This window comes from Camellia sinensis, chromosome 4, assembly GCF_055761805.1.
Source record: "Camellia sinensis isolate YWXY chromosome 4, ASM5576180v1, whole genome shotgun sequence".
Lineage (NCBI taxonomy): Eukaryota > Viridiplantae > Streptophyta > Magnoliopsida > Ericales > Theaceae > Camellia > Camellia sinensis.
This window is the reverse complement of record NC_138964.1, coordinates 110,157,195-110,176,960: the sequence shown is the minus strand read 5'-3', so window position 1 is coordinate 110,176,960 and position 19,766 is coordinate 110,157,195. Positions and strand designations below refer to the sequence as shown.

The 19,766-nt window shown below is 41.6% G+C and overlaps 1 protein-coding gene across 1 annotated transcript; it reads left to right on the top strand.

The window, feature by feature from the left end:
• Window positions 1-687: 687 nt before the first annotated feature.
• Window positions 688-13,608, top strand: LOC145823963 (beta-1,3-galactosyltransferase 7-like). The gene is made up of 5 exons (XM_082923541.1): window positions 688-913; window positions 1,001-1,064; window positions 3,344-3,416; window positions 3,514-3,666; window positions 13,453-13,608. The coding sequence occupies exons 1-5, from the start codon at window positions 724-726 to the stop codon at window positions 13,606-13,608; spliced, it is 636 nt and encodes a 211-aa protein (XP_082779667.1). The 5' UTR covers window positions 688-723.
• The last annotated feature ends 6,158 nt before the right edge of the window (window positions 13,609-19,766 follow it).

Sequence of the window (19,766 nt, the reverse complement as noted above, 5' to 3'; positions counted from 1 at the left end):
CCTAATTTGAATACAACTAAAAAGTAAAATTTTGTAAAAAAAAATATAATATATATGAAATGTATTAAATTTTATATTTTGTTGAATTGAGTGATTTTTTTTTTAAAATTAAAAAATATTTTTTTTCTAAATATATGTAAATTATTTGAATTTAAAAAGTTAAAAAAAAATTATTTAAACTATTTAAAAACTTACAATAACTATAAAAAAAAAACTCAAAAACATTATTTTAGCCTTGTTCACCACTCTCACAAACTCCTCTCATTCTATCTGTACATGTTTTTGCCCCAAACCCTCTCTCTCTCTCTCTCTCTCTCTCTCTCTGCGTGCGAGCTCTCAAGCTCTCTTCAAGCATTGCCTTCATCGATCGCGCGACTTCGCATGACCTTACAATGTATGTCATTCACTTTCTCTCCCAATTGATCAATTTTTCTCTGTCTCTCGATCATTTTTTCCCAAAAGCTTCGAATTCATCATTTTATTTGAAGTTAGGGTTTGGTGAGAGCCATGGAAATGTAGACTACAAGCCAAATGCATTTTCAAGCAATTGATCTCAAACCCTAACTGATCTCTACACGCTTCTCTATATTGAATGATTTAGTGAGTTTGAAACTCGTCATACTTCGTATTTTTTCTTGTGTGTGTTTACTGGATCAATTGAAGTTTGTATTGATAATTCAGTTTTTTCGGAGGTCTGATAAATCACTAGACAAGTCGATTTCAATGCTTCAGATGAAGGTGGCTGCTACTCGAAGTTCTCAAGCGATGAGGAGATCTGATGAGTTCACTCACATCTCTGAATTGACTCATGAGGGCTTGCCAAGGAAGAAGGCTTTCACAGTTATTGGAATTAATACTGCTTTTAGTAGTAGGAACATGCGTGATTCGATTAGACAAACTTGGATGCCTCAAGGTGATAATTTGATATTGTCTTTGTGTGTATGTCCTACTATATCTTCATTTCATGGCTTTCCTGGACTAGCTTTTTGGGCTTGATTAGGAGAGAGACTTCTTCAATTGGAACAAGAGAAGGGAATTATCATCCAGTTCATGATCGGCCATAGGTAAATCTCTTGTCTGCATTTTCTCACAAGTTGGTTAGTTTAGTATAATTTGAAAACAATAGGCGTTCTTCGGGCAATATGATCTCATTATTAATTTTTTGAAGTTGGATCCATTACTTTTCCTTGATATAGATTTGTCAAAAGTCAACTCCTACTTGTGTAACAATAGACGTTGTTAAAAAAATAAATGTATCATTATCACATTAATTGCCTTTAAAAATTAAAATAGAATATCCAGGAAGTTTTGTGATGTACACTTGTTATGAGAATGAACAAGTTTTAGATTATTCTTTGCTTACTGTATTTCCATTCCATTGGTGGTCAACAACCATAGTCATAGCACAAGCACAAATAATCTTTACCACATGCTGCAAGGTAATTTACTTTTATGTGCTGTGATGTTCTTTGATGAGACTAGAAAAAGACAAACTAAATTACCATGAAGATGTTTGTTTGTATATCTAAGAACTGCAGAACTATTTGGCCAATGAATCAATTGGTCAGGTGAACTAAATCTTAATTGATCTTCAGTCCACGTTGGTGTTGGTGGACAAGTACAAGAAGCACTCTCCCGTGGACTTTGATGTCAAATTTATGTAAAGTTGCACTAGGAAGGAAACTTTGATCACTGCTCCATATGGTTGAAATCACGGTTGGTTTGAATAAGGTGAACTTGTAGTTCTAGGATTTAAGAAGGTTAGGGAAAGTTTGGAGGTTTTTGTACACAGAAACGAGTTGAATTAACTTGATTTTTAGATTTATAAGTTGTAGAAATTTAAAAATGCAATAAAATTTATAGGCAGCAATTATTTTGTCATATGTAGATGCTGTAAATTATAGTCCATGAAAATTAATTAAAACATACTTGACCAAACAAGGTTCCAAGGGTTGCTTCGTTTAAAATTCTAAAGTTGTTTCCTCTCTTCTGATTGTGTTCCGCATCTGTTTCTTAACTGGTATGTAGATGCTGTAAATTATTGTCTTAGGAGCCTTAGCATAATCACGTGAAAGAAGACAGTACTTGAAGAGGATTTTCTCAAGGGTATGAGGTGGACAGCTAAAGTTTGATTTTGCATCTTAAGGGAGGATATTCCCTTGGATTTTAGGTGGATAGTTAACGTTTGATTTTCACCTTAAGTGCTTTAAATAATGATAAAAGCAGCAAATTTAAAGAGAATTTATACTTGCCAGAAAACAAGAAAATTTATGTTGAATAGTGACAGAATGACCTAAATGCCATAGAGCAAATGTTGGAAAGGCAAGAAACATTGGTGTTAGATGAGATATAATGAAATGAGTTATAGCCGAAAGAGAATAAAAAATGGAAAAGAGTGAAAGGGATTTATGAGGATATTTGGTTGAATGAGCATAAAAAATTGGAAAGACTAGAATCAACATGGGTACTTCTATAAAAATATTGGAGTAGCTTAATGGGTGATACATTGATTGAAATAATTCATGCATGATCATGCCCTATAGAAACTTTGATTATTGAACATGATTGATCATGTGACTTTCTAAGTAACTGCTACGAGAAAAGGACACAGTTGGGACCAATATATTCTTTTTAGACAATGAAAGCTTCAATATGTGAATAATAGACTACTATTCTCTTACTACCATGCTTTAAATAATGTTATTAGATCTTTTATAGAGTCGTTATTAGTTCTAAAATATTTTAGTTGGTTAAAAATTTTTAATTTCCAAATTTTGAAGTCATTGTTTTTTTGTAGAATTTGGAGAATGTAGCATCCTATGGATTTGTAGATAATCTTCAGTTTTTAGTGGAGAGTTGAGTTATGAGGATTTGAGGTTGTGGTTGTATGAATTTCCTAAACCTTGTGACGAGGGCGAGACACTTCTTCCCCCCTTCTTCTCCTCATGTGTCTAAATTACCCCAATTACTATTTGAGGGTTATTGTTTATAATGCCCTCAAATTGCACATTTTAGCCCCAAAAGCCTACCAAACTAAGTTTAAATTAACCTTAACCCTTTCTCCTATGTATTGATTTTAAATCTAAACCATCAATACCCAAAAATTATTTGTTTTCTAGATTTCAAATAGTCTAATTCATTTGAGAAATAGAGGTCTTTTTAATTTGGGGTTTAGAAAAAGCAGGTCCTAACTCAAACCAACGCAGATCCATTCGAATAGTATAATATTACTAAATGGAAGATACATACCTTTTGCTCTTGCTACAATATATTTGCATCATATAGGGCACCTGTGTGTATAATTGAGAATTATGTTAAATTCCAATTGTTTTGATTGGTGCAGTGCAACATCTAACAGCATACTAGATCGAGCTATTGATTCAGAAGATTCTCAGCATAAGGACTTCCTCAAGCTGGTAAAGATGCACAGAGCTTGTATGTACAAAAACTATTGTGGACAAGTCACAAATTTTTTTCTCAATCTTGGTGCTCAAGAGTCATGTTGTCTTGCAGGAGCACGTTGAAGGGTATCATGAATTGTCAGCAAAAACCAAAATTTTCTTCTCCACTGCTGTTGCAAAATGGGATGTTGATTTCTATGTCAAAGTGGATGATGATGTCCATGTCAATTTGGGTATACACTATCTTTTTTCATTTTCTTTTCTTGTTATATTCTTTCTTCATTTTTTTCCCAATTTTCGGTAGCTTTTGTCAATTTTGAATTTGTTGAGTAATGTAGAGTGCATAAAACTGTTATGACCCTACCACTATTAAATATTTTCCAAACAAAATTCATAAGTTTGCAAGCTTTGAAGAAGAGATGTAACACCCCCAAATTAAAAGCATTAAACACATTAAATAAGACATGCATTGATTCCCAAAGTTCCGTATTCTTTCATATATCGGAGTTTCATTACAAAAGGTATTACATGTTAACAACAAAAGCAAATGCCCTACGGGCTTACAGCTTTCCAAGTTAACACTTGGTTACAACAAAAAGAGTACTAACTCATACACATTAAGCCCTTGGCTTGAATTTACATGTAATACATCAAAAAGTAAAAACGACACCAGTGTGTCTGCCTCTAGCCTCCCAAGCTATGTCCTTGGAGGTGGCATGCTCCCTGTACCTGAAAATGATATTCCCATATAGGGTGAGCCACAGCCCAGTAGAAATACACTAAACCAACCATGAACAATGACTAAAATATTAGCAATTGATAGATGGTCAACACCGCTACATTCACATAAATCACAAATTTATGTCATACGACTAATAAGTCCAAGTTACCTTTCATTTTTCCCTTTTTCAACAAATAAGCATATAAGCTATATCCACATTTTACAACAGATATATATATAACCACAATATCCACAGATAAGCACATAAGCAATATCCACACTCTACAACAGATATGTATAACAACAATATCCACAGATAAGCCTATAAGCTATATCCACACTTCACAAAGATAAGCATATGAGCTCTATCTTCACTTTTCTAGACAAGCATATGAGCTCTATCTACGGAGTTCATCCACTATCTTCTCCCAACACTAACCGGTTTAGAGGTACATCCCCTATCTTCCCCTAAACCGCGGAGTACATCCCCCATCTCCTCCTCTACACATAACGTATACAAACACATTGGTTCTATATACAAACACTCATTACATACAGTTAATGTATTCTATCAACCATCATATTTCATGACACATTCCATTGATTAGTTTCAGTTTGCCTAATCATCATGCATTGTCTACAACAATCACGACTATCCTCCACCAATAGCCCAAAGCAGTTATTTCTAAACAGAAAATAAATGCACAATGGATATTCAATCAACATTTCCTCATTTCCCAATTAATTATCCCAATTAATCAAACAATGTAATTAGGTCAATTCCATAATTACCATTTCAACCCTTAGGTCCCATTTTATCAATGATTTAACATTTATTCTCTAAGCCAAACATGCATCTAGGTTTATTATGTATAAAACCCCAACCTTTGTAAAATTACACAAAAAGCCCCTAACTTTCACCAAATTACCAAACCAACCCCAACATCTCAAAATACCAAAATTTAAAGACAGAATCCATAGAGAGGAGTAGGATATCCCTACCTCGAAATTTGAGCCCAAAAGGAGATGAAGACTCAAAGACCAACGTGCTCCAAATCCAAACTTTTTCAGATTAAAACAAAGCTCTCAACGCCCTCTATCTTTTAACAAAGGCTCTAGGCTAGATTAACACCCTAGGGAGATCAAATCTTAGAGAGAGTGTAAGTTTAGAGAGAGAGGGTCTCGGATCTAAGTTTAGATAAAAAAGAAATGAAAAAGTGATGTTTAAAATCGCTACTGTCCGCTGATATAACACACTTTCGCTCGAGCGACCAGACACAGAAATTCTCGCTCGAGCCAAGGAACTCTCGCTCGAGCCAAAAACTCAAAAGTGCGCTCGAGCCAAAGATTGCTCGCTCGAGCAAACAACTCGACCCTTCAGGTTTCCAACCAGAAGCACGCTCGAGCGACAAACCGCTCGCTCGAGCGAAGAACAGACCAGACCGCTCGAGCCAAGAAAAGCTCGCTCGAGCCAGAAAACACAACTCTCAGGTCCAGAACCAGGTGCAAGCGCTCGCTCGAGCGAAGCCACTCTGGCTCGACCCACCAGACACAAACTCAACTCTCGCTCGAGCGAAGGTCCAAAAATCTGGGCAGCAACACTAGGCTCCCAAACACAACCAACCTGTAACAAACCTGCCCAACACATCCCATAACTCAATAGACAAAGAAAAGAGGATGCAAACAAGATAATAAACAACTACCAACATCCACGGACACATGTCCGGATCACTGTACAACAAGGGTAAACCCGGGATCGCTATAACCTCCCCCCCTTAAAGAATTTCGCCCCCGAAATTAAGCACAAGTTTTCAAAAGCAAGTTCTTCTCCATTTTAAACAATGTTACACTTTAACATTCAATAATTCGACCCATTACCGGTCATCCCATCCCTTTAACAAGAGACATTACACAATATGTAAACAACATATGTACTTTCAACATGCATTCCATTACGCATTATCTTTCCAATTTCAACAATACATTCAACACATATAGTGTCACTTTCAACTTCCATATGAGGCAAGTTCTAAAACATACTTCCAATAACCAAAACATTTTCAATGTTTTACAACTTAAGACATATAGGAAAGCTCTTAAGTCAATAACAGTTCAAAATTTAAACACAATATTACATATCAACAAACAAGTCCGGATATTTTTCACGGACTTCCAACTCACGTTCCCAAGTGGCCTCCTCCACTCCGTGGTGGTTCCACAAGACTTTCACCAAAGAAATGGTCTTGCCACGCAGGACCTGATCCCGCCTATCCAAGACCCGAACCGGTCTCTCCTCATACGAGGCATCCTCATCTACCTCTAAATCAGTCCAATCCAACACATGTGATGGATCTGGCTCATACTTCCGAAGCATACTCACATGAAACACGTCATGCACTCCGGACGACTGCGGCGGTAAGGCTAACCGATAAGCAACCTCACCTATCCTCTCAAGGATCTCAAAAGGACCAATAAACCGAGGGGATCACTTCCCACTCTTCCCAAATCTCATCAAGCCTCGCTTAGGTGATATCTTCAGAAAGACATGATCACCTACCTCAAACGCCAAAGGCCTCCTTCTACGGTCAGCATAAGATTTCTGCCGACTCTGGGCTGTAACAAGCCTCCTACGGATAAGCTCAACTTTCTCCGTCGTCTCCCTAACCAACTCCGGACCCAACAAAGGTGCATCACCCACCTCGGCCCGACAAACTGGAGACCTACACGGTCGGCCATACAAGGCCTCAAACGGTGCCATACCGATGCTAGACTGAAAACTGTTGTTGTAGGCAAACTCTACCAAGGGCAAGTGCCTCTCCCACGTCCCATTGAAATCCAGGACACAACCCCGAAGCATATCCTCGAGGATCTGAATAGTACGCTCAGACTCCCCGTCAGTCTGAGGATGATAGGCCGTACTAAAGGTCAACTTAGTGCCCAAGGCACTCTGCAAACTCTGCCACAACCTAGCAGTAAAACGAGGATCTCTATCTGAGACAATCGTCACTGGGACCCCGTGCAATCTCACTACGTCCCGAATATACAAATCGGCTAGATGATCCACCGAATCTCTCACGCGCATAGGAACAAAGTGCGCCGACTTAGTCAACCGGTCTACAACCACCCAAATAGCATCACTACCCCGCTGCGTCCTCGGAAGACCTACAACGAAGTCCATAGTGATATGCTCCCACTTCCACTCGACAATAGGCAAGGGTTGCAACAAACCCGCTGGCCTCTGATGCTCGACCTTCACTTGCTGGCAAGTAAGGCACTTCGACACGAAAACCGCCACATCTCTCTTCATACCCCGCCACCAAAACTGGCGACCCAAATCCTGATACATCTTAGTACCTCCCGGATGCACCGCAAGGCGCGAATGATGAAACTCTCGGAGTACTTCCTCTCGGCAAGACTCCGGTACAAACAAACGGTCTCGATATCTCACACTCTGGTCGGGATACACCGTCAAACCTTTCTCAACCTTCCCACTAGAGATCTTCTCTTGGAGGGATTCTACCTCAAGGTCACCTCACTGTGCCTCTAACACTCTAAACACAAGTGTAGGCTGCGCAACAACAGAAAACAAGGCCGCAGCCTCAACAGATTCGCGCAATAGCAAATCAAACTCATTAAGTGCTCCCAACATCTCCCATTCCCGGATGGCTATACAAGCTACATCACTAATGGTCTTCCTACTAAGGGCATCGGCCACAACATTGGCCTTTCCCGGATGATAATGCAACTCAAAATCATAATCCTCGATGAACTCCATCCACCTCCTCTGCCTTAAATTCAAGTCTCTCTGTGTAAACAGATACTTCAAACTCTTGTGGTCCGAGAATACCTCGAACCTCTCACCATAAAGGTAGTGCCTCCAGATTTTCAAGGCAAAGATCACAGCCGCTAACTCTAGGTCGTGTGTGGGGTAATTCTTCTCATGTATTTTCAACTGACGTGAGCCATAAGCTACCACTTTCCCCTCCTGCATCAACACACAACCCAAACCTTCTCGTGAGGCATCACAATAAACCGCATAACCCAACCCTCTCTCCGGAATAATCAACACTGGAGCGGTGGTCAATCTAACTTTCAGCTCTTGAAACGACTTTTCACAAGTCTCACTCCACACAAACTTGACCCCCTTCCGAGTCAGTCTAGTCAACGGTGACGCTAACCTGGAGAAATCTTTCACAAACCGACGGTAATACCCAGCTAACCCCAGAAAACTGCGGATCTCAAACACACTCTTAGGCTGTGCCCAATCTTGCACTGCCTCAACCTTGGATGTATCAACAGACGCCCCTTCCCCGGATACCACATGGCCTAAGAATTTGACTTCCCTCAGCCAGAACTCACACTTCCCAAATTTGGCATACAGCCTATGGGCTCTAAGCAACTCAAGCACCACTCTCAAGTGTTCCTCGTGCTCCTCCTCTGAAGGTGAATAGATAAGAATGTCGTCCACGAAGACAACTACAAATTGGTCTAAGAACTCCCGGAAAATCCGGTTCATCAAGTCCATAAAGACTGCCGGTGCGTTGGTAAGCCCAAATGGCATCACCAGAAACTCATAATGGCCATACCGTGTACGGAATGCCGTTTTCAGAATATCCTCTTCCCTGACCCTCAACTGGTGGTAACCCGATCTCAAGTCTATCTTAGAGAAACAACGGGAACCCTTCAACTGGTCAAACAAATCATCTATACGGGGCATAGGGTATTTATTCTTAACCGTAGCCCGATTCAACTTCCGGTAATCAATACACAATCTCAAGGCACCATCTTTCTTTTTAACAAAGAGGGCCGGCGCTCCCCACGGCGAAACACTAGGGCGAACAAAGCCCTTATCGAGCAATTCCTGGAGCTGAACTTTCAACTCAACCAACTCTGCTGGAGCAAAATGGTAAGGTACCATAGAAATCGGCGCCGTACCAGGCACTAAATCAATAGAGAACTCTATCTCTCGATGAGGTGGCAAACTAACAAGATCTTCGGGAAAGACATCCGAATACTCACAAACCACCCTCGGCAACACAAGCTGGATCTCACCACACTCACTACTCTCAAAGCTAGCAAGTAGACCACTAAGTTCACTTCGCCCTCGCGAATCATACCCCGGTGGCAATACACAACCAACCCAGTCTCCCAAGAAATGGAACCACTCCCCGCTTAAGGTACATAACGTGACCCTCTGGCGGTAGCAATCGATAACAGCCCGGTATGACGATAGCCAGTCCATACCCAAAATAACATCAAAACCCTTCATGGGCATGACAACAAACGGAAAAGCAAGCCTATAGTCGGCGACTTCTATATCACATCCTCTAACACCCTGTTTCAGGATCAACTCACCACCCAAAGGCGATACCACACAAATAGGAGATGCTAACTGTGCTAACTCCAATTCCAAAACAGATGCAAATGCAGCAGACACAAAAGAATGAGATGCACCCGTGTCTATCAACACACTAGCAACCGAGTTGCAAAACAGAAAAGTACCTCTCACTACTGATGGAGCCGGTACTAAATCCTGCGCGGTAACAGCATACACGCGCCCCGTAGGCCCCTGGTCTACCTGCTCACCTCTCGGAGCAAAAGACTGCTGCACAGACTGGGATGACGAAGCTCCCGGATTGGCCCTCGAGGCCTGCATAGACTGAGCTGGCTGAAAACCCTACGTCTGCCTAGAACCAGACGCTCCCGAAGTGGCACTCAACTGTGGGCAAAACCTCTTCAGGTGCCCCGGCTGTCCACACTGATAACAAGACAAGGGCAGCCCCCTGCCCAAACTCTGACTCTGAGGTCTAGCTGAAGAAGAAGCAGCTCTCTGACCTCCACCCTTCAGCGGGCAAACAGAAACCTTGTGACCCAGCTGGCCACACTTATAACAGGTGAATTCTCCCTGACCACCTCTCCCGGAGCCCGCACTCGGCACTGGGAAGGTCGATCTAGCCACACCACCCTGCGACTGCTGAGGGTTAGAACCCCTCTGCCTCCTGCCATCACTTTGACCATCTTGGCTCCTCTTGGAGGCTCTCTGCCCCTCATCCTCCTCCTGCATCATAATCTCCATATGAGCAGCTGCATCTACCAGGTGTCTATACTCTCGGATGTAAGACCCACCAACTCTCAGCTTGAGGCCCCGCCTCAACTTCCGCTCAAACTCATAGCAACGGCGTTCCTCAGACGCCACCAGTGCAGGTGCAAACCTGGACAAACTAGTAAAGGTAGCCTCAAACTCGGCCACTGACAAGCCCTGCTGATTAAGCTGGCTAAACTGAACCCTCAGCTTCTCCCTAGCTGCAGCAGACAAAAACCTCTCCTGAAAAGCATTTATAAACGCCTCCCAAGTACCACCAACACGAGCCTTCTCATACTTCCACCATTGACCCGCATCTCCCTTTAGTTGGAAGGATGCCAAGGTCACTTTCAGTGCTCCGTCCTCAATGCCAAGCATCTCGAACGTCTTACTTATTTGCTCTAGCCACTCATCAGCCTTCAGTGGCTCCTTCGGATCCCCGACAAACTCATCCGAATTAGACCGGAAAAACTCCCTCTTCAAGAAGGAAGGCCCTGCCTCAGCTGCCTGATTCCCTGCTCTGAGAATACCCAAAGCTCCTGCTATCTCTCTGGCCAAAGCACCCATGGCCTGCTGACCCACTGGCTCGGCCACATTGGCCTGGCCAACTCCCTCCTGCACTGCCGGAATCTCACCCTGTAACGGTACTTCCTGCCTCGCAGGTCTACCACACCTAGCACCTCTTCCTCGTCCTGACATCCTAATAAAGGTAACACAGAACATTAGCACACTCATAAATGTGCCGAAACTAAACACTCACGTCCTAATGCATGGACAACAGTAATTCACTCCACATAAGCACATAAACACATAAGCACTTATGAATTTCATTTCCGGATAATGATAGTCCCGAGGCATTACTAGAGTTCTAGTTAGAAACAGCATTGATCAAGTGCCTTTCCAACAAGACTCCCAGAAATCCAAGGATCCAATCAACATCCCAGAAATTAAATCCCATACCCACATAATCACATAAACATGTTATCAAGTAAGCACATAGCATATGATACTACATCTAAGTCTCTATCAAGCGAGACAAACCCATTGTGATCCTAATCACTTCCCACGTACCCAAAGTATTCGAACCCGGTACGCTCTGATAGCAAGTTGTAACACCCCCAAATTAAAAGCATTAAACACATTAAATAAGACATGCATTGATTCCCAAAGTTCCGTATTCTTTCATATATCGGAGTTTCATTACAAAAGGTATTACATGTTAACAACAAAAGCAAATGCCCTACGGGCTTACAGCTTTCCAAGTTAACACTTGGTTACAACAAAAAGAGTACTAACTCATACACATTAAGCCCTTGGCTTGAATTTACATGTAATACATCAAAAAGTAAAAACGACACCAGTGTGTCTGCCTCTAGCCTCCCAAGCTATGTCCTTGGAGGTGGCATGCTCCCTGTACCTGAAAATGATATTCCCATATAGAGTGAGCCACAGCCCAGTAGAAATACACTAAACCAACCATGAACAATGACTAAAATATTAGCAATTGATAGATGGTCAACACCGCTACATTCACATAAATCACAAATTTATGTCATACGACTAATAAGTCCAAGTTACCTTTCATTTTTCTCTTTTTCCACAAATAAGCATATAAGCTATATCCACATTTTACAACAGATATATATAACCACAATATCCACAGATAAGCACATAAGCAATATCCACACTCTACAACAGATATGTATAACAACAATATCCACAGATAAGCCTATAAGCTATATCCACACTTCACAAAGATAAGCATATGAGCTCTATCTTCACTTTTCTAGACAAGCATATGAGCTCTATCTACGGAGTTCATCCCCTATCTTCTCCCAACACTAACCGGTTTAGAGGTACATCTCCTATCTTCCCCTAAACCGCGGAGTACATCCCCCATCTCCTCCTCTACACATAACGTATACAAACACATTGGTTCTATATACAAACACTCATTACATACAGTTAATGTATTCTATCAACCATCATATTCCATGACACATTCCATTGATTAGTTTCAGTTTGCCTAATCATCATGCATTGTCTACAACAATCACGACTATCCTCCATCGATAGCCCAAAGCAGTTATTTCTAAACAGAAAATAAATGCACAATGGATATTCAATCAACATTTCCTCATTTCCCAATTAATTATCCCAATTAATCAAACAATGTAATTAGGTCAATTCCATAATTACCATTTCAACCCTTAGGTCCCATTTTATCAATGATTTAACATTTATTCTCTAAGCCAAACATGCATCTAGGTTTATTATGTATAAAACCCCAACCTTTGTAAAATTACACAAAAAGCCCCTAACTTTCACCAAATTACCAAACCAACCCCAACATCTCAAAATACCAAAATTTAAAGACAGAATCCATAGAGAGGAGTAGGATATCCCTACCTCGAAATTTGAGCCCAAAAGGAGATGAAGACTCAAAGACCAACGTGCTCCAAATCCAAACTTTTTCAGATTAAAACAAAGCTCTCAACGCCCTCTATCTTTTAACAAAGGCTCTAGGCTAGATTCACACCCTAGGGAGATCAAATCATAGAGAGAGTGTAAGTTTAGACAGAGAGGGTCTCGGATCTAAGTTTAGATCAAAAAGAAATGAAAAAGTGATGTTTAAAATCGCTACTGTCCGCTGATATAACACACTTTCGCTCGAGCGAAGACTTGGTCGCTCGAGAGACCAGACACAGAAATTCTCGCTCGAGCCAAGGAACTCTCGCTCGAGCCAAAAACTCAAAAGTACGCTCGAGCCAAAGATTGCTCGCTCGAGCCAACAACTCGACCCTTCAGGTCTGCAACCAGAAGCACGCTCGAGCGACAAACCGCTCGCTCGAGCGAAGAACAGACCAGACCGCTCGAGCCAAGAAAAGCTCGCTCGAGCCAGAAAACACAACTCTCAGGTCCAGAACTAGGTGCAAGCGCTCGCTCGAGCGAAGCCACTCTGGCTCGACCCACCAGACACAAACTCAACTCTCGCTTGAGCGACAAAATCCTCGCTCGAGCGAAGGTCCAAAAATCTGGGCAGCAACACTAGGCTCCCAAACACAACCAACCTGTAACAAACCTGCCCAACACATCCCATAACTCAATAGACAAAGAAAAGAGGATGCAAACAAGATAATAAACAACTACCAACATCCACGGACACATGTCCAGATCACTGTACAACAAGGGTAAACCCGGGATTGCTATAAGAGATTTCCTCATAAGATGGATTTATTTTTCTGCAGGTTGTTGAGTTTGTCATGGCTTTGCAGGAAACTGGGTGCTTTTCTGTTGTTCTGGAATGTGTGCTTGCACCTGTTGCTGTTGCTGCAACATTTGCTCTTCAAATCCTTACAATTGGTATTGGGGTAGGGCCTTTTTGTATTGGCCAAGTTAATTGATTCTTTAGCTCTCTCTATTGCTCCTAATAATGAATTAGACTTGACTGGCTTGTGTTGTGTATAATCTTTTTGCTTTCATTTATACATATAATTTGCTATCTGATTGTAACGCCCTCGAAAATAAACCCATTAAATATATATAACATCAACATGCAATGTTAAAAAGGAAACAGTTCATTATAATATTCATCAGAGTCTTACTAAACAAAAGCATTACATGTAACATCAAATTAAATGCCCTACAGGCTTACATCTTTCCAAGCCAACACTTGGACACAAAAGTATGAGTTCTAACTCAAATACAAATAAAGCCCTAGGCTTGTGTGTTTACATGCACTAACAAATGAATGCAAATAACTGAAAATAATCTTCAAAATCCAAGTCCTTCCAAGCTATGTCCTTGGAGGTAGCTTATCACCTGAACCTGAAAATGATGTTCCCATATAGGGTGAGCCACAGCCCAGTAGAAATATACTAAACCAAATATAAGCATTGAATAAAGCAATAGCATTCAATAGATGGTTAACCAAGATAATCAATTACATCATTATCCAATCTCATGACACTATTGTCAACGACACGTTTCACTTTCCAACATTATCAATATGGCTCAGAACCTGGCCAAACTTACAATAGTGAATTATATATATATTATATTCACATTCTTCCAATGTCAACAAACAAATGAGATTCAAGCTCAAATCAAAACACTTCATACTTTCAGATTGATACACATTTTAGTACTGTATCAATAAAAACACTTCTATATAAATAAGCACACATTAAAGTGATGCTAATGGAGTCCATCCCCTATCTCCTCCCAAACAAAATCTGGTTTAGAGGTCCATCCCCTATCTTCCCCTAAACCGTGGAGTACATCCCCTATCTCCTCCCACACAAAACAATGTATGCAAATGCAATGCTCAATCAATACACGTATTTTCTGTATTAATGCAATAGTCCAAATTAATGACTTAACCAATGTGATTAGTTTCAGTTATTCCTAATCCACATGCAATGTCTACAACAATCACGACTATCCTCCACCGATAGCCCAAAACAGTTATTTCTAAACAGGAAATAAATATAACAACAATTCACTAGGCGAGTGGTTTAAATTATCTCACCACACCATTTAATCAATGAATTCCTCAATTTCATGAATTTAACCAAATTCCCTTAAACTAATTATACAAATTAATTTATTAATACAACTAGGGTTTTTCCCAAAATTACCAAAGTATCCCCAACATATCAAAATACCAAAACTAAGAACAAAACTTACAGAATGGATTAGGAAATCCCTACCTCAAAGAAATAGCCCCAAAAGAGAGGATGGAGATGAAGACCCAAACTCCAAAGTGCTCCAAACTACCAACAATTCAGATTAAATGGAAGCCCTCGACCCACTCTATCTTTTTAATAAAGGATCTAAGGTAGAAACTCACTCTAAGTAGATCAATCCTAAGAGAGAAGGTGTGTAGAGGGAGAGAGAACTCGTACCTAGGGTTTTGGAGTCTGAAAGTGGATGAAAAACTGATCTGAAACACGCTGCTGCCTATTTAAACCTGACAGGCTCGCTCGAGCGAAGACTTGGTCGCTCGAGCGATCAGACACAGAAAAGCTACGCTCGAGCCAAGGAAGCCTTGATCGAGCCAACAACCCAAAAGCTCGCTCAAGCGAAAGAAATCTCGCTCGAGCGAAGAACTCAAACCCTCAGGTCTGTAACCAGACACACGCTCGAGCGAAGAAACACTCGCTCGAGCGAAGAACGAACTAACTCGCTCGAGCGAAGAAAAGCTCGCTCGAGCCAAAAACTTCTGCTCTCAGGTCTGACTACAAAACGCAATCCTCGCTCGATCGAAGAAACCCTGGCTCGAGCGACGGACCAAAACAAAGAGCTCGCTCGAGCGAAGGGTCAAAATTCTGGGCAGCAACCCTTTGCTCCCAAGCTCAACCAATGTAACGCCCTCAAAATAATAACATTAAACCCAACAAATAAGACATGCATTGATATTCAAAAGTTCCACATTTTTTCATTTATCAGAGTTTCATTACAAAAAGTATTACATGTTAACAACAAAAGCAAATGCCCTACAGGCTTACAGCTTTCCAAGTTAAGACTTGGTTACAACAAAAGAGTACTAACTCATACACGTTAAGCCCTTGGCTTGTATTTACATGTAATACATCAAAAAGTAAAACGACAACATTATGCCCGCCTCTAGCCTCCCAAGCTATGTCCTTGGAGGTGGCATGCTTCCTGTACCTGAAAATGATATTCCCATATAGGGTGAGCCACAACCCAGTAGAAATACACTAAACCAACCATGAACAATGACTAAAATATTAGCAATTGATAGATGGCCAACACTGATACATTCACATAAATCACATATTTATGTCATACGACTTATGAGTCGAAGTTTCTTTTCATTTTCCCTTTTTCAACGGATAGGCATATAAGCACTACCCACATTCTCAACAGATATGTATAACAACTATATCCACAGATAAGCATATAAGCTATATCCACGTTCTACAACAGATATGTATAACCACAATATCCACAGATAAGCATATAAGCTATATCCACACTTCACAAAGATAAGCATATAAGCTCTATCTTCACTTCTCTAGACAAGCATATGAGCTGTATCTACGGAGTTCATCCCCTATCTTCTCCCAACACTATCCGGTTTAGAGGTACATCCCCTATCTTCCCCTAAACCGCGGAATACATCCCACATCTCCTCCTCTACACATAACGTATACAAACACATGGGTTCTATATACAATCACTCAATACATATAGTTAATGTATTCTATCAACCGTCAAGTTCCATGACACACTTCATTGATTAGTTTCAGTTTGCCTAATCATCATGCATTGTCTACAACAATCACGACTATCCTCCACCGATAGCCCAAAGAAGTTATTTCTAAACAGAAAATAAATGCACAATGGATATTCAATCAACATTTCATTTCCTCATTCTTCTCAATTAATTATCCCAATTAATTAAACAATGTAATTAGGTCAATTCCCATAATTAACATTTCAACCCTTAGGTCCCATTTTCATCAATGATTCAACATTTATTTCATTTCTCTATGCTACACATGCATCTAGGTTTATTATGAATAAAACCTCAACTTTTGGAAAATTACACAAAAGCCCCAAACTTTCACAAAATTACCAAACCAACCCCAACATCTCAAAATACTAAAATTTAAAGACAAAATCCATAGAGAGGAGTAGGATATCCCTACCTCGAAGTTTGAGCCAAAAAGGAGATGAAGACTCGAAGACCAACGTGCTCCAAATCCAAACTTTTTCAGATTAAAACAAAGCCCTCAATGCCCTCTATCTTTTTAACAAAGGCCCTAGGCTAGATTCACACTCTAGGGAGATCAATTCTTAGAGAGAATATAAGTGTAGAGAGAGAGAGTCTCGGATCTAGGTTTTGATCAAAAAAAAGAGTGAAAAAGTGATGTTCAAAAACGCTACTGTCCGCTGATATAAAACACGCTCGCTCGAGCGAATACTTGGTCGCTCGAGCGACCAGACACAGAAAACTCTCGCTCGAGCCAAAAACTCAAAAGTGCGCTCGAGCGAAAGAATGCTCGCTCGAGCCAACAACTCGAACCCTCAGGTCTGCAACCAGACGCACGCTCGAGCGACAGACCTCTCGCTCGAGCGAAGAACAAACCAAACCGCTCGAGCCAAGAAATACAACTCTCAGGTCCAGAACCAGGTGCAAGCGCTCGCTCGAGCGAAGCCACTCTGGCTCGACCCACCAGACACGAACTCAACTTCCGCTCGAGCGACCAACTCCTCGCTCGAGCGAAGGTCCAAAAATCTGGGCAGCAACACTAGGCTCCCAAACACAACCAACCTGTAACAAACCTGCCCAACACATCCTATAACTCAATATACAAAGTAAAAAGGATGCAAACAAGATAATAAACAACTACCAACATCCACGGACACATGTCTGGATCACTGTACAACAAGGGTAAACCCGGGATCGCTATAACCTCCCCCCCTTAAAGAATTTCGTCACCGAAATTAAGCACAAGTTTTCAAAAACAAGTTTTTCTCCATTTTAAACAATGTTACATTTTAACATTCAACACTTCGACCCATTACCGGTCATCCCCTCCATTTAACAAGAGGCATCTCACAATATGTAAACAACATATGTACTTTCAACATGCATCAATATTACGCATTATCTTTCCATTTTCAACAATACATTCAACACATATAGTGTCACATTCAACTTCCATATGAGGCAAGTTCCAAAACATACTTCCAATAAACCAAAACATTTTCAATGTTTCACAACTTAAGACATATATAAAAGCTCTTAAGTTCACAATAGTTCAAAATTTAAACACAAAATTACGTATCAACAAACAAGTCCGGATATTTCTTACGGACTTCCCACTCAAGTTCCCAGGTGGCTTCCTCCACTCCGTGATGTTTCCACAAGACTTTCACCAAAGGAATGGTCTTGCCACGCAGGACCTGATCCCGCCTATCCAAGACCCGAACCGGTCTCTCCTCATACGAGGCATCCTCATCTACCTCTAAATCGGTCCAATCCAACACATGTGATGGATCTGGCTCATACTTCCGAAGCATACTCACATGAAACACGTCATGTACTCCGGACAACAGCGGCGGTAAGGCTAACCGATAAGCAACCTCGCCAATCCTCTCAAGGATCTCAAAAGGACCAATAAACCGAGGGGATAACTTCCCACTCTTCCCAAACCTCATCAAGCCCCGCCTAGGTGATATCTTCAGAAATACATTATCACCTACCTCAAACGCCAAAGGCCTCCTCCTACGGTCAGCATAAGATTTCTGCCGACTCTGGGCTGTAACAAGCCTACTACGGATAAGCTCGACTTTCTCCGTTGTCTCCCTAACCAACTCCGGACCCAACAAAGGTGCATCACCCACCTCGGCCCAACAAACTGGAGACCTACACGGTCGGCCATACAAGGCCTCAAACGGTGCCATACCGATGCTAGACTGAAAACTGTTGTTGTAGGCAAACTCTACCAATGGCAAGTGCCTCTCCCACGTCCCACTGAAATCCAGGACACAACCCCGAAGCATATCCTCGAGGATCTGAATAGTACGCTCGGACTGCCCGTCAGTCTGAGGATGATAAGCCGTACTAAAGGTCAACTTAGTGCCCAAGGCACTCTGCAAACTCTGCCACAACCTAGCAGTAAAACGAGGATCTCTATCTGAGATGATCGTCACTGGGACCCCGTGCAATCTCACTACGTCCCGAATATACAAATCGGCAAGATGATCCACCGAATCTCTCACGCGCATAGGAATAAAGTGCGCCGACTTAGTCAACCGGTCTACAACCACCCAAATAGCATCACTACCCCGCTGAGTCCTCGGAAGACCTACAACGAAGTCCATAGTGACATGCTCCCACTTCCACTCGGCAATAGGCAAGGGTTGCAACAAACCCGCTGGCCTCTGATGCTCGGCCTTCACTTGCTGGCAAGTAAGGCACTTCGATACGAAAACAGCCACATCTCTCTTCATACCTCGCCACCAAAACTGGCGACCCAAATCCTGATACATCTTAGTACCTCCCGGATGCACCGCAAGGCGCGAATGATGAAACTCTCGGAGTACTTCCTCTCGGCAAGACTCCGGTACAAACAAACGGTCTCGGTATCTCACACTCTGGTCGGGATACACCGTCAAACCCTTCTCAACTTTCCCACTGGAGATCTTCTCTCGGAGGGATTCTACCTCAAGGTTACCTCGCTGTGCCTCTAACACTCAAGTCACAAGTGTAGGCTGCGCCACAACAGAAGACAAGGCCGTAGCCTCAACAGATTCGCCCAGTAGCAAATCAAACTCACCAAGTGCTCCCAACATCTCCCATTCCCGGATGGCTATACAAGCTACATCACTAATGGATTTCCTACTAAGGGCATCGGCCACAACATTGGCCTTACCCGGATGATAATGCAACTCAAAATCATAATCCTCGATGAACTCCATCCACCTCCTCTGCCTCAAATTCAAGTCTCTTTGTGTAAACAGATAATTCAAACTCTTGTGGTCCGAGAACACCTCGAACTTCTCACCATAAAGGTAGTGCCTCCAG

Excerpts from the sequence above, each read along its gene's own strand:
- LOC145823963 (XM_082923541.1), top strand. The coding sequence starts at position 724 with ATGCTTCAGATGAAGGTGGCTGCTACTCGAAGTTCTCAAGCGATGAGG. Across the intron at positions 914-1,000 it reads ACAAACTTGGATGCCTCAAG|GAGAGAGACTTCTTCAATTG; the intron begins GTGATAATTTGA and ends GGGCTTGATTAG. Across the intron at positions 1,065-3,343 it reads CAGTTCATGATCGGCCATAG|TGCAACATCTAACAGCATAC; the intron begins GTAAATCTCTTG and ends TGATTGGTGCAG.